This window comes from Eretmochelys imbricata, chromosome 2 (genome assembly GCF_965152235.1).
Source record: "Eretmochelys imbricata isolate rEreImb1 chromosome 2, rEreImb1.hap1, whole genome shotgun sequence".
NCBI lineage: Eukaryota > Metazoa > Chordata > Testudines > Cheloniidae > Eretmochelys > Eretmochelys imbricata.
Genome location: NC_135573.1, coordinates 265,351,537 through 265,367,308, shown reverse-complemented (window position 1 = coordinate 265,367,308; position 15,772 = coordinate 265,351,537). Strand labels below are relative to the sequence as shown.

The window sequence follows — 15,772 nt, the reverse complement described above, 5'->3', positions numbered from 1 at the left end:
CTATAGTGGTTATGACCCGCAGAATCATTATACTGCTCGGCATAAAGCAGAACTGCACCCGACCCTTTGGAAATACCAAGCACACAGCGCTAAGCTGATTTTCCACTGGCTTGCACCCTGCATAGACATACAGAGCCTGATCCAAAGCCAGCGGACATACTCCCATAGGCTTTGGGTCAGGCCCCCCCAGAGGGCGAGTAAAATGCGACCAAACCTACAGGGGAGCATTTTATACTCATAATTTATTTTATGTTAGTGGACCACTTAGCACAACGGGGCACAACTTTGTTGCAGCTTTTGGTGCTACCACAATATCTGTGTTAAACTGGAAGAAGAAGAAGGAGGTGTTAAGCAGTGGAGAGTGTTCTGAAGCAATCATTTGGCTGGAAGGTGTCAGCATACGAAGGAGAAAAGTTGGGTGAGCTGGTATCTTGTATTGGACCAGCCGGCCTGTTCTACCTTGGATTTAGCAGTGACGCTCTGAGGATGTTGCCCAGCCCTGAGGAAGAGCTCTGTGGAGCTCGACAGCTCGTCTCTCTCACCCACCAAGATTGGTTCAATCAAAGCTATTACTTCACCTACCTTGTCTCTCTAGTATCCTGAGCCTGACACGGCTACTACAACACTGCCAACAGCATACGAAGGGTCAATTATTTAACCTGCCACTTATTTCCCTTCTGTCTCCTTCAGCTAAACACTGGATAAAGCTTTCTTGCTGCATTTAGTGTTACTCTTAGGGCCTGGCTACACTTGCAGATGTAGAGTGCAGTGAGTTAAACCAGCCCTCGGAGAGCGCAGGAGGGAAAGCGCTGCAGTGTGTTTACACCGCCAGATTCAAGTGCAGGTGTGGCCACATGAGCAGCTCTTGCAATGCCACAGAGAGCAGTGCATTGTGGGCAGCTATCCCAGCATGCAAGTGGCTGCAACATGCTTTTCAAATGGGGGGTGGGGTGGAGTGTGACAGGGAGTGTGTTGTGTGTATGTGGGGGGAGAGAGGTGGGTTTTTGGGGGGCTGAGAGCATGTCAGCATGCTGTCTTGTAAGTTCAGACAGCAGCAGACCCCCCCTCCCCGCCTCTCTCTCATACTCACAGAAAGCAGCATCCCACACCGATGGTTGCTTTGTCCCGGAGCAGATAAGCAGCCGGCTGTCAGAAACGGAGCTTTGAGAGGGCATATCCGCATTCCTGCAGCCAATTCCAAACAATGACAAGAGTGGCCACTTGATTTAAGGGGACTTGGGGAGGAGGGATAGCTCAGTGGTTTGAACATTGGCCTGCTAAACCCAGGGTTGTGAGTTCAATCCTTGAGGGGGCCATTTAGGGATCTAGGGCAAAAATTGGGGATTGGTCCTGCTTTGAGCTAGAGGGTTAGACTAGATGACCTCCTGAGGTCCCTTCCAACCCTGATATTCTATGATTATGGGACATTTCCGGAGGCCAATCAGAGCGCAGTAAGGCAACACCTTGTTCACACTGATGCTGGGGCGTTTCATCTGAGGTGCAGCAAGCTTTATGCTCCTTTTGGAGGTGGATTACCAGGAGTGCTCCAGCTGCAGAGTCCAGGAGCTCTAAGTGCCTTGCCAGCGTGGATGGGTCGTGAGTTAGGGCACCGGGGTCTGCTTTAATGCGCTCTAACGTGCAAATGTATCCAAGCCCTTAGGTGCCTCGCTGGGGACAAAAGGGTCTAGTGATGTGTCAAAAGCTTCCACATCACAACTGGATTTGCTTTGCTAGGCCCGGTCTATGCTAGGAAATTAGGTCGGTATAACTACATTGCTCAGGGGTGTGAAAAATCCACACCCCTGAGCAAGGCAGTTAAACCAACCTAACTCCCAGCGTAGACAGCAATCCCATCAACCTAGCTACCACCTCCTGGGGAGATGGAGTATCTACACCAAAGGGAAAACCTCTCCCATCGGCATAGGGAGCATCTTCACTGAAGCACTGCCGTGTTTGAGGTGCAGACAAGCCCCTGGAATGACTGGGGGAATGTCTACCCTTAAAACGCGGCAGCTGCCCCGCCGTCGTGCTTCCGGGCTTGTCTTCATGCACAGTGCTTCACGTACAGTCGCACCCGTGCAGCTGCAGAGCTCTAGTGAAGACACTGCTACTGTACACCGACGGTTAATCCACCTCTCCGAGGGGCGGGGGAAGCTCTCCCATCGACACAGCGCTGTCTACACGGGAGGCTAGGTCGGTGTAACTGTCGCTCAGGGGCGTGGATTTTTCACATGTGTAGCGTGAACATCTGTAGAGTAGAGCTGTCCTTAGTGTAGACACTACCTGTGCTGATGGGAAGGGTTCTCTCATCACTGTCGTTAATCCATCTCCCTCAGAGGTGTTCGCTATGTCAGGGGAGGAATTCTTATGTTGACCTAGTGCTGTTTACATCGGTGCCGGGGGGCGTAGGATGGCATTTTTCACACCGCTCAGAGAGGTATCTGTACCGATGTAAAGTCCAGGTATAGCCCAGGCCTCAATTAACTGACCTTTGGAGACATGCTCCTGTGACTGTGGCTGTCCTGTACACGCAGCTCTGTTAGTTTACATCTGTCTAACAAAAGGCAGCCTGGCCTGCTGGGTAGGCCATTGGGTGGTGTAGAGAGGCTAGCCGGGGCTCGTCTCTCTCCGGGGCGGCGGGGAACCACACTGCCTCACTAAACTCAGGATGATACCTTGTAGGGAATTAGTCTGGCCATGGGAGACTTCCTCTCCGGCCTTTGTGAGGCTACGAATAAACACAGTGAGCCCAGGCCCTAGGGCAGGACGGGGCAATGGTGAGTCAGGCCCTCAGGCCGGGGCTGAGCAGTAATGGGATATAATAACAAGCCCAGGCCCTAGGTTCCAAAGGGCCTGGGAGAGGGGGAGACGGCCACCTGCGAGTTGGGTGGCAGGGGGGACGGAGGCCCTCCCACTGCTTGGGTTTCCCAATTGTGAGCTAGGCCAGAGGCATCTGGCCTCCCTGGCAGCTGCTCTCTCAATGAGCTCTGAGGTCATAAGAACATAAGAACAGCCATACTGGGTCAGACCAAAGGTCCATCCAGCTTAGTATCCTGTCTACTGAGAGTGGCCAATACCAGGTGCCCCAGAGGGAGTGAACCTAACAGGTAATGATCAAGTGATCTCTCTCCTGCCATCCATCTCCACCCTCTGACAAACAGAGGCTAGGGACACCTTTCCTTACCCATCCTGGCTAATAGCCATTAATGGACTTAACCTCCATGAATTTATCCAGTTCTCCTGTTATAGTCCTAGCCTTCATAACCTCCTCAGGCAAGGAGTTCCACAGGTTGACTGTGTGCTGTGTGAAGAAGAACTTCCTTTTATTTGTTTTCAACCTGCTGCCCATTAATTTAATTTGGTGGCCCCTAGTTCTTACATTATGGGAACAAGTAAATAACTTTTCCTTATTCACTTTCTCCACACCACTCATGATTGTATAAGGTCCGGCCTTTATACTTCCGGAGCAATGCCTGACCCTCTGGGGAGTGGGCTAAGAGCTACCTGGCTTCACCCACTCTGGTGTCTGGAGGAATTCATTTCTCTCCAAGGCGGCGGGGAACCACACTGCCTCACTAGGGGTGGGAACTTGGGAGAGCCGGCTTCTGTTCCTGGCTCAGCTACTGATCTGCTTTGTGACTTCTTAAGTCATTTCACTTCTCTCTGCCTCTGTTTCCCCCATCACCCTTTGTCCTGTCTATTTAGACTGTCTGCTCCTTGGGGAAAAGCTTTACTCTGGGTTTGTGCCCAACCTAGCACAATGAGGCCTTGACCTTGGCTTTGGGGATTGCTACAAAGAATAATTCTATATATTTTCTTTTCTATTTACCTCAATTCTTCATTTTGCTTCCTTCATTTTAACTCTCTGGTCACTTCAGAAGGACCTTTCCCTGAGCGATTTGCTAACACCCAAGTAAAGAGGTTACAAAAGTCTGTTCTTGCCACACTGGTCCCCAAGTTTAGCTCTTGCATAAAACTGTTCTCTGATATGTTAGGAAACAAGAGGCAGTGTGCACTGCTTAGAACTTGGCATGTAGGAGGAGGGGGGGCTGTCATCTGACCAGCCCTGGATTGCAAAAACAAGGCTACGGAAACGTGTGCAATGCATTTTCAAAGCAGAAGCAGAGGAAGAATTGAGCAATTCTAAGCACTCTTCTCCGGGCTAGCAGCTTCTGCAGATCGGCCTGTTAGCTGGCATCAAAACCTGGGCCTTTATTCCTAGAGCCCAAAATCTGCCGAGAGGGCCTGGCTCTCCTTCTCTGCTACCTTGGGGTAAATCAGGAGCAATGCCACTGAAGTTAAGGACTTACAAGGGTGCGACTCAAGGGAGAATCGGGCTCAGGACCTTCATGTAACTGTAGCTGGCCGGGAGCTGCGCAGTCCGTGCAGCTTGCCTGATCTGATCATTCACATCATCACAGTCAGACTTCAGCAATTCAGCTGCAGCCTGGCCCAGCTGTTTGCACACACAGCCCAGAACACTGTACCCTGGTTACGGCCAGCCAGGTGACAAATCGTGGTCACTGCCCTCGACTGGCTAAGAATTAGTCACCTTTTATTACTTTTATTACTGTCTCCACCACCCCCAGCCTGTCTGCCAGACCCACCCTCCTGTTATGCTTTGTCTTTTAAACTATCAGGACTTTGGGGCAGGATCTGTCATTTATTACATCTCTGTACAGCGCCTGGCACAAGAGGCCTACACCCTGCTTGAAGCTTTGGGGCACAATCACTTAATAAAAATCACATGGGTCCGGACAACTAACTGCTTTTGTGCTACTTAGTCACTCAGTACCTGCTGGCCTGTGCAAAAGAGGGGTTTCCACACGCAGCAGATGTTACACACACAGATGCAGCTGGCCCTGGCTGTCTCATAGAGCTAAAAGAACCAACACTCAGAGCATGATCCTGCATGCTGTGCCATTGATTGTTTTTAATCAGAACTCTCCAGGGATTTCAGCTGAGAGTGCAAGTTAAAAACAAGTGCTGGGCTTGCTTCTGAGGGTCTAGATGGGCTTGCACTGATCTGGATGTTTATTCAGAGGGATCCACTTATTTTTTTCCCTTTCACACCCTTAGAAGAGTTCACTGACTCTGGAAATATTTGTCACTGGTCCAGCCAGGCATTTCTAGCCCATCGAAGGCAGGGATAGATTGAATTGGTAAGAACATATTGCATCATTCTCTAGGCCTAGCTGGGCTTTCCTCACTTCCAGTCCTAAGTGACTGGGTACCATGGAGCTGTTTCAGGCGATTGAGATTTAGGAAATGTCTTATGTTAATATTCTTTCCCTTCCAGTAACCCATTCTGTAAGCACAGTTAACAAGACACGACCGGTCACGGGCTTGCCAGAGGCACGAGGTGTTGCTGCCCCAGTGGGTTTGTACTGGTTGAGTGACACATTATTGCTCCCAGAGAAGCCGCTTTTGCAGGCGCGCTGTGTTCACATCCTACACAGCATCCCAGGCCATGGCAGGGCCACTCACAAGGGACCCACTGAATTGCTCTCATACCTCAGGCCCAAGTCTGCTTCCACTGAAATGGGTGGGTCTCTCCGCAGCTGACTGCAACGGGGGCATGACTGGGTGTGTGTGCAGGGCACTGGGGTCTAAGCCCTGGTGGTGAGCGTTAGTAGACATTCTCCTTTTGTTACTCGGGGTTCTTTCAACCCAAAGCTCTTGGTAACTTTTACTCTGTGCGAGGTGGTGTCAGGAAAGAAATCAGGGGAGACACGGCCGTCCGACTGATCGGTGGCTGGCACAAACAGGACAACGCAAGGGTGCTTTCACTTAAAGCTAAACTTTACTTAGTCTCAAGCACTTACACACGTCCACAAAAGGTTAGTAAAACACCCCAACTCTTGAGAATTACCAAAGCTGAGGGTGGCTCTCAAGTGGCACAGCGGCAGGCTTCCGGTGGCCAAATCTTCCGTCTGCCAGTGGGGACCGCAAGATGTATCCAGAGGGAGAGTCCAAAAATTGTCCCACTACCTCAAACTTTCCCCCCTTATTTATACATTAGACATGTCCCTTAAAGAAAACTTGTTACAAGCAGTTTCAGTGGTCCAGCAAAAGGTTCCTTCTGGTTATCGATTAACCAGGTGCGGGTTTTTCCAGAGTTTGCAGCCTTGAGGCCCCAATAGACATTCCCGGGGCACATCCTGCTCTTCTAAGATGAATGAATCAGCAACTTCAACACAATTCTTATCAGGAAGGATGCAAAGTCAAGCTGCCCTCTCTGTGGCACCCAAAGATTCCCCCTCCCCTCCTGCCTTGGTTAAGCTAAGCTGCTGACTTGGTCAATTTACAGCCTGCTGACTTGGCCAATTTACAGCCTGCTGACTTGGCTGCTTTTAGCAATAAGCCATAGTGGTTTCAGGCACTTTACGGGTTTGCCAAAGTCTCCCCGTACAGTTTAGCTCACGTGGCAGAAACCTGTTTTCAGAGGCCAAGGGTGCAGGTTCTACCCCTGCGGCAGCATATCTGTGATTTAGCTTTAAGGTGTCCATTAGCTTCAGCCCAGGGACTCATTCCAGTGTGGCTTTGTCTTTTCCCGCTTCCCTTCCCAGCTGTTAACCGTCCCCCTCAGCCCCAGTTCCCAGGATCCCATGGCTCCAGGTCAGGTTTGGGCTCTGTGATTGCTGTCACACACTGCTACAGCCCATGGGGGCTCTAAGGATCAGGTGCCCACCAGTAGCTCACTCCTGGAGGAGTGAGCCATGTTCCATGTAATCAATTGGTTAGTCTCTAAGGTGCCACAAGTCCTCCTTTTCTTTTTGCGAATACAGACTAACACGGCTGTTACTTTGAAACCTTCCATGTTTATGTAAGAGCCCGGGACCTGCCCCCAGCTCAGCAACAGGCCCCGTCTATGTTCAGTTGCATACGGCTCTTCTGGGTAGGCCAGGGCAGCCTGCAGTAATGCTGGCGCGGCTGCACATCTAATTTGCCCACATGTCCAGGAATTGCACACTTAAATCAGTGCAAGGTGGCCAGCTGGGTGTCTAAATGGCTGTTGGCAGGCACAAATCCATGCTTTCCAGGGCACAGGCTGATGCCACAGTGACATGGTCACAAATCACCGTGTGCAGATTTCTGAACGCAGCTGATGCTTGGTATCATTGGGGTCATGGCACGGAGGGATTAGAGGACCGTGGAAGGGTCCTGCTGCTGGCAGGCCCCCTTGTGGCTGGGCATAGCATACCAGGCTTTCCTCCTCTAATGTCCCCATGGGACGGGTGCTCCAGTCCCTCCGGCGGTCTGCCTCATTTCGTGACTCGGCCCTCCGGCCAGGCCACAGCCGTGCCCCCCCTTCTGGGGTAACAGACAGTCCAACAAAAACAAACGCCTGACCCCTCTGCCGCACTTGGTTCTGGCAGACGATTTTCCCAGGGCTTCACGCCACCCTACCAAAGGCTGGTAGGGAAACCCAGGCCCATCCTCTACGCTGGCTTCCAGTCCAGTGACCATAGCACAGGCAGTCAGGCTCACGCCAGACTCCTTGCTGCTAGCTTCCCTCTAGACTTCTCCCTACCAAGCCTGTCAGCAGGGTTCCCTAGGTGTGTCCTGCCAGGGCCAGGACTCACAGGGCTCCCCCCGGAATACACCATCAACCCCCCCCAAACAAAAGTATAAACAAACCCACTTCTGCCCTCCTTGGGCTTGACCTTTCATCCCCCCAATCCACAGTGGAACACCTCCCAGGGGTCTCTCCCTACAAATCCAGATCCTGCTTCATTATCAGGGCTCATCACCAGCTCCGGCTCTGGCTCCGGCTCTCTCCTGGCCTCTTAGCAGACTCCCCTGCTGAACCCACTCTTCCCCTGGGCTCCCTCCTGATCTCTCTACTCTTATCCCAGAAAGTGACTGCAAAGCTTCTCCCTGCTCCAGACTTCTTGCCTTTAGAGCAACCACTCCACCCCTCTCCCAGCTGGGACTCATGGGGCTAGCCCACCGCCCTAGCTGCAGCCAGCTGGGTTAATTGGCCTCTCATTAACCCTTTTACAGCCAGGATGGGGTATATGTATCCCATCACAGGGCCAGTCAGGATCAGGCCCCCCTTGCATACACACACACAGTATGATATAGTCCTTGCCCTGAGGAGCTTACAATCTAAAGCAGGCCCCTTTCAGTTTCTTTCCCTTGAGCTGGGGTGGCGGGATAAGTGGTATCTCCTAAGCAACACCCACTTGTGATGCCAAACTGCAGTGTCATAGCTGGCATTAAAATGATCATCACTGGGCCCCTGAGTTAGTTCGGCATGGCAATGTATGGGGCAGGAGCTGTTATTTCAGGCTCTCCGCAGGCTCAGGCAGACACTGCTGCAGAGGGCACAGATGAGATCGCATCGAACAAGATGGCAGCTGGGGAGAAGTGGTGCTACACCACATTGCTGGGCATCTCTGACCCAGACCCTGGGAGTTAGGAGCTAATAATAAATGAAACATCACAGGGAGCTGCACACCCACTTGTTCCTTCTTTCTTCGCAGCTGCTTGCCCATGCCAAGTAAGGCAAATGTTTTGCAATACACACACCCCCATCATTGTCCCTTGTTTGGGCTGATCTTCTTGTTTTGCACATACCAGCAGATTGGCCAAGGGAGATTTCCTGTAAACAACAGGAAAAGCCTCAGTTTCTGGGGAGCCCAAGGACATAAACAGTGAATCATGAATCTCCCCCGTCGCGGAGCAAGATATAAAAGGGCTTCCTCAGGCACCAGGATGGCACTCTGCCGGTACTGCCTGCAATGGGCCCGAGGATGGAAACCTGCTGCCGGCCCGTCCTGCTGCTGGTCATTGTGGCCGCAGCAGCCACCGCAGTGCCTTCCCAACACAAGACGCTGAGCTATGAAGAGGCCATCGCCCTGGCCGTCGATTTCTACAACAAAGGGTCAGGCATCGACCATGCCTTCCGGCTCCTTAAAGCGGACCCACAGCCTGAGTGGGTAAGTAGCAGCTCACTCCCTTTATGGCACTATGTTCTGGCTGCGGCTGAAACCAGGCACCAGAATCAGACCCTCACCCACTAGGCTCCCATCTATTCAAAACACAACCCTCGAAGCTTTGAGATATTCACACCAGGTTATAACACAGCAGCTTCCTGCCTGGTAATTGTCACACTGACGGACCCCGGTTGTTGGGCGGGATCGAACCTGGGACCTCTGAAGCTTAATGCATGAGCCAAAAGCCACAATGGCCATTAGTGAAGGCTGTAGCAGACTCATTAATCTCTATGTGGTCTCGGTGCCACTAGAGGGGACAGAGCACCACACCCAGGAGGCGTGTGGGTTACATACTTCCCTGGCTGAGGAAGCACGTCCTGAGCTTCAGAGACTTCCCAGTTGAAATCCCAGATGAGCCCCCACTTGTAACACCGACAGACCCCAGTCGTTGTCTTGTGGGGTCGAACCTGGGACCTCACTGCTTGAGCCTCTACTGCATGAGCTAAAAGCCACATGATTCTGAGCTAAGGTGGTAGCAGACTCATGAAGCTCCAAGTGGTTTTAGTGCCACCAGAGGGGACAGAACACCACATCTGGGAGGTGTGTGGGTTACATACGGACAACCATGAAGGGTCGTAACGCAGCCTTTCCCTAGGATTTGTTAAGATAGGGATTGTTTTCTCTCTAGGCAAAAATTCATGATAAACCTTAATATTACATATATTGCAGAGCTCTCTCTCTCTCTATTTCCAATGGAGAGCCGTGCAATAAGAGAGAAGTTTTTAAATTAAGGGCCAGGTGTTCAAGCACTTGGTTGTACAAAATACAGATATGATAGCTAGACTAATTTGCACATGTGATTGCTGGGATTGCTTGTGTAAACTGGTAATTGCATTACCAGCGGCTCAGCAGTGGCATTTGTGTGTGTATTTGTCCAGTTTTCATGCTCACTTGCGATAATTATGCATGCAAATTAGGTGAGTAGTTGCCATCCACAATGTTTGTAAATCTGCCCCCCCAGTGTCCACCGTGTGCCTCACTGTGCAGTGAATTGACATCTCAACAAGATAAACCCTGAGACACTACTCTAAGGGTGTCATATAAAAGCCTAAAGTACAGAGCTGGAGAATGAGTTGAAAGCAGATTTATGGAGATTTAGCAACCGTGTCACCTTCTCCCCATGTGTCCTCTACAAACGGCGTTTGCAAAAGACTCATTTTATTTGTAAATTGCAATGATGGGGCTCAGTTCTGCTCTTGGTCACTCTGGTGTAACTTGGAGGAGTTCCAGTGGTGTGAGCTGGGTGACATGTGGGAACTTCATCTTCTGCCTCATTACAGCTGGACCAGTGAACTGTCTGCTGCTGCAGTAAGGCTGAGCCGCAGCCCGATGCACGGCTGCCCTTGCTGGATAAATGCAGAGAGAGAAGTTGGGATCGCACAAGGCTGATGTGAGCTAAATGGCGAGGCAGAGCCTGATGTGTGGGTGCTGTTGTGGCTATGGGGGCTTACTCCCCATCAGAGTTTATCCCAAACTTCTATTTCATTTGTTTCCCCAGGACATGACGTCTAACCCTCGGCAGACGCTGAAGTTCACGGTTAAAGAGACAGTGTGCCCGGTGTCAGAGAACCTCCCCGGGACTGAATGTGACTTCAGAGACAATGGGGTAAGCCATAACCATCTCTGAAGACAGTGTCACAGGCTCTGTCTCCTGTTTAGTTTAACACCCAGCTGCCGTGGTCCCCGATCAGCGCTCCCTAACCCCCAGGGATAGCAGGAGCAGAACGTTCATCACCACGGCCCTTTGCGTGGCGACAGGCTCTGTGCCGAAATAAAGCGGGCTAGTCATGGGAGTAAACCCTACTCAGGAGGAGTAAGAAATGCAGCACCAGACCCAAGCCCTCTTGCTGGAAATGAACATCCGGAAGGGGGGTGAATTCATTTTACAGTGATGTTCACAGGCTGATTTGCCAGTATCACCCAGCACGGAAGGCTGCTGCTGGGGGGAAGTGTTCTTAGAGAAATGGTTGGGGGTGGGCTCTGACCCACCGTATACGTCTGTCTTTTGCCCATAATGGTTTGCAGCCTGTGGTCCAGCACTGCTCAGGAAGCCGCAATGGCCTATCCAGCCTTCTGCCTAGCCCAGAAGTTCCAACTTTTCCTCTCTACCGTGGCCCTCACCAGGGTCATCCAGCTGTAATCACCTCCAGGCTAGACTCTTGTAATCTGCTCTTCTTAGGGCTATATTTACAGACCACCAAGGGCTTTAACTAGCAGGGATGCAGCTGGTGGATAAAGTGGCCATCCCAATCTCTCCCTCTTGTACCCAGCTACATCACTTGTGGTGCTACTCGTCACCATGACCTAGGCTGAGGACTTCAGCCCATTTTCCCCACAGCCAGACTTGTACCCACGCCTCCAGAGGCGGCTCACGCACTGCCTTTCCTCCCATGGCACTCAGAAACTGAGCTGAGATCTTCCTCCTCACAGGTGGTCAGAGACTGTTCAGGATTCTTCTCCACCCTGCAGAAGTCACCCATAGTCCTCATCAGCTGCAACACTGTGACCCAGGAGGTAGGTCTTGCACTCTGGTGACATCATCTTCCAAGCGGGGGCTGGGCCGGTGATGGGGCAGGGATCGGTTTCCTGGGTGAGGATTTGAGACTGCAAGGACAGCACAGTGATGGGTGTCTAGCTGCATCCGGTAGGGACATAGCCATTAGAGACCCCCCTTGGGCTGGCAGCTGAATCCCACAGGTCCCATCTGCCATGCAAACACCTCACTGGGATATAGGAGGAATCCAAACCTCGGTGTCGTCTCCACCTGGGACCAAGACATGGCCAGGTGAAGAGGGGGTGCCCTCTCTGCGGCTACGATTTAGTCCCATTTGTGTGGTTCATGGGTAACTGATGCAGCAGGAGCCTTTCCTAAGCCCGTACAACAGATATTGCACCCCCCCCCCCATATAGCAAGGACCTTCCCCCTGCCCAGAGAGCCATCATGGAAGCAAGGCTTGGACAGAAATGGGAGGTGGGTACTCTTTTCTTCCATGAAAGCTTTGTCCCAGAGCTCTGGCTCTCCAGCAAGGGAGTTTCTGGCCCTCCCAGACAGGCCCCATTGTGCAGCATCAGCCACCAGCCAGGAAGAGAGAAGCAACTGTCCTGGGGGGGACTCAAGGGCTGCCGCTGCTTCCCCCTCCTCCCAGGGCACCCACTTATAGCATCCCCTCCACTAAACACCCAGCTTCTGGCCATGGAGCAGGCGACCAAGCTGGGTCTCCTGACTCAGACCTCCCCAACACAGGGCAGTGCAGAGAACATAGCAATGGGCTGTTGAAGGAGACCGCCTCGTCCCACTTCCCAAGCAAATCCCAATTGGCAGATAGTGATGCAGAGCTGGTATCAGTCTCCCTGGAAACACTCTGTCAAGGTTCCTCCCCCACTCTGAACTCTAGGGTACAGATGTGGGGACCTGCATGAAAAACCTCCTAAGCTTATCTTTACCAGCTTAGGTCAAAACTTCCCCAAGGTACAAAGTATTCCACCCGTGGTCCTTGGAATGGCCGCTACCACCACCAAACTAATACTGGTTACTGGGGAAGAGCTGTTTGGACGCGTCTTTCCCCCCAAAATACTTCCCAAAACCCTGCACCCCACTTCCTGGACAAGGTTTGGTAAAAAGCCTCACCAATTTGCCTAGGTGACTACAGACCCAGACCCTTGGATCTTAAGAACAATGAACAATCCTTCCAACACTTGCACCCCCCCTTTCCTGGGAAATGTTGGATAAAAAGCCTCACCAATTTGCATAGGTGACCACAGACCCAAACCCTTGGATCTGAGAACAATGAAAAAACATTCAGTTTTTTACAAGAAGACTTTTAATAGAAAATAGAAGTAAATAGAAATGAAGAAATCCCCCCTGTAAAATCAGGATGGTAGATATCTTACAGGGTAATTAGATTCAAAAACATAGAGAACCCCTCTAGGCAAAACCTTAAGTTACAAAAAAGATACACAGACAGAAATAGTTATTCTATTCAGCACAATTCTTTTCTCAGCCATTTAAAGCAATCATAATCTAACACATACCTAGCTAGATTACTTACTAAAAGTTCTAAGACTCCATTCCTGGTCTATCCCTGGCCAAGCACAGCATACAGACAGACACAGACCCTTTGTTTTTCTCCCTCCTCCCAGCTTTTGAAAGTATCTTGTCTCCTCATTGGTCATTTTGGTCAGGTGCCAGCGAGGTTACCTTTAGCTTCTTAACCCTTTACAGGTGAGAGGAGCTTTCCCCTGGCCAGGAGGGGTTTCAAAGGGGTTTACCCTTCCCTTTATATTTATGACACACTCGTGTGCTCCTTTACTTCCAGGGTGCTCACATCAGGAGGTCCAGAAGCCCGAGACGTAGTTGGTGGCGTCGTCGCTGGCACCGGCCTGGCTCCTACACACTCATAGCCCAGGGTGGACGCAAAGGCAAAGGCAAAGGCAGTAGATTACAAATGGCCTGATGGGAAGAGGCCTGGGCATCCACACAGCAGCTTCTGCGACTCTTGCTTTGTTACTCTGTTCCTTCCGTTTCTGTTCTTAGTTTACTCCTGACACCATGTCATGTTCTTCTGCACCAGATGTGGACTGGATACAGGGCTTCCTTAAACCCACCGGATGTGTTCATCATACGATCCTTTTATGCTCTGCTGGGTGGTATTTGACACACAGGTGTGGCTAAGGTATTAAATAAAGTATTTGACACCCCCCCTTGCCCCCAGTGTCTTGACTGTATAATACAATTTCGCATCCCATTACAGTTCCAGCCTCCTCCCTGTAGCTTCTGAATGGCTTGTAAGTGACTCAGATACGAGGGGTGGGCCACATGACATCAGAACCACAGTCCAGCTAGGCCAGTGTCTTGCCTCACACAGTGACTAGCTTCTCACGATGGCGCAAGGAGGAAAGACGTTTCAAACACTGTCTCATTTTCCATCTCTTCCTTGGGTTGGTTTTAAACGGCCTTTCCTAAACAAGTGTCCTTTCCTAAACAAGTGTCCTTTCCTTGTGTCCTTTCCTAAATAAGTGATTTAACACAGCCGGGCGACACAGGGGTGGGCCTTCGAGTAACATTCGTCCCTGGGCCTCCTGCCCAACTTCGTGAATCTATGGATGCCCAGCACAGGCAAAAGTGCTCCAGGCTCTGAAGCCAGTAGAGACACATGGGGAGCTGGGGTGGAAAGAGCTGGGAATGGGGCTCCTGCATCACAGCTGGTGGCTCGGTACAAGTGACAGGTGCTCCAGAACTGCAGATCGATGCATTAATCTAGATAGGAAGATGGTAAAAACACTCACTGTGTATGGGCCTGATCCAAAGCCCATTGAAGCCAGTAGGCGTCTTTCCATTGACTTCAGTGGGGTTTGGGTGAGGCTTTCAGCTCCCACTTCCCTTTGCCTTTTGTGGGTGAGAAGCTCCGGACTTCACCTGGTCTGTCCCAGTGGCAGAGCAATCTTTGCAGCACTGAAGGCCCTATACCACTGACAAGAACCCCAAGGCAATGTAAAAAGGAAGTAGATGCTGAAATTTCCCCTGTGATCAGAGGAGACAGAGACAGTATTTGACACTGCATCAGGCTTCCCAGTCTCCCCTTAACCTTTGGCAGGGGGCCCTAGATACACACTGGCCTCAGTGCTGCATTTGGGGGTGGGGAGAGTTCATCCCCTCTGAAGTTGTGGTTTAAGAATCATAGAATCATAGAATCATAGAATATCAGGGTTGGAAGGGACCTCAGGAGGTCATCTAGTCCAACCCCCTGCTCAGAGCAGGACCAATCCCCAACTAAATCATCCCAGCCAGGGCTTTGTCAAGCCTGACCTTAAAAACTTCTAAGGAAGGAGATTCTACCACCTCCCTAGGTAACGCATTCCAGTGTTTCACCACCCTCCTAGTGAAAAAGTTTTTCCTAATATCCAACCTAAACCTCCCCCACTGCAACTTGAGACCATTACTCCTTGTCCTGTCCTCTTCTACCACTGAGAATAGTCTAGAACCATCCTCTTTGGAATCGCCTCTCAGGTAGTTGAAAGCAGCTATCAAATCCCCCCTCATTCTTCTCTTCTGCAGACCAAACAATCCCAGTTCCCTCAGCCTCTCCTCATAAATCATGTGCTCCAGTCCCCTAATCATTTTTGTTGCCCTTCGCTGGACTCTCTCCAATTTATCCACATCCTTCTTGTAGCGTGGGGCCCAAAACTGGACACAGTACTCCAGATGAGGCCTCACCAATGTCGAATAGAGGGGGACGATCACGTCCCTCGATCTGCTCGCTATGCCCCTACTTATACATCCCAAAATGCCATTGGCCTTCTTGGCAACAAGGGCACACTGCTGACTCATATCCAGCTTCTTGTCCACTGTAACCCCTAGGTCTTTTTCCACAGAACTGCTGCCTAGCCATTCGGTCCCTAGTCTGTAGCTGTGCATTGGGTTCTTCCGTCCTAAGTGCAGGACCCTGCACTTATCTTTATTGAACCTCATCAGATTTCTTTTGGCCCAATCCCCCAATTTGTCTAGGTCCCTCTGTATCCTATCCCTGCCCTCCAGCGTATCTACCACTCCTCCCAGTTTAGTATCATCCACAAATTTGTTGAGAGTGCAATCCATACCATCCTCCAGATCATTTATGAAGATATTGAACAAAACTGGCCCCAGGACCGACCCCTGGGGCACTCCACTTGACACCGGCTGCCAACTAGACATGGAGCCATTGATCACTACCCGTTGAGCCCGACAATCTAGCCAACTTTCTACCCACCTTATAATGCATTCATCCAGCCCA

The 15,772-nt window shown here is 51.1% G+C and overlaps 1 protein-coding gene across 1 annotated transcript; it reads left to right on the top strand.

Moving 5' to 3' along the window:
* Positions 1-8,714: 8,714 nt before the first annotated feature.
* On the top strand, positions 8,715-13,700 carry LOC144260024 (cathelicidin-2-like). Its single transcript, XM_077808495.1, has 4 exons — positions 8,715-8,945; positions 10,501-10,608; positions 11,433-11,516; positions 13,319-13,700. The coding sequence occupies exons 1-4, from the start codon at positions 8,748-8,750 to the stop codon at positions 13,454-13,456; spliced, it is 528 nt and encodes a 175-aa protein (XP_077664621.1). The 5' UTR covers positions 8,715-8,747; the 3' UTR covers positions 13,457-13,700.
* The last annotated feature ends 2,072 nt before the right edge of the window (positions 13,701-15,772 follow it).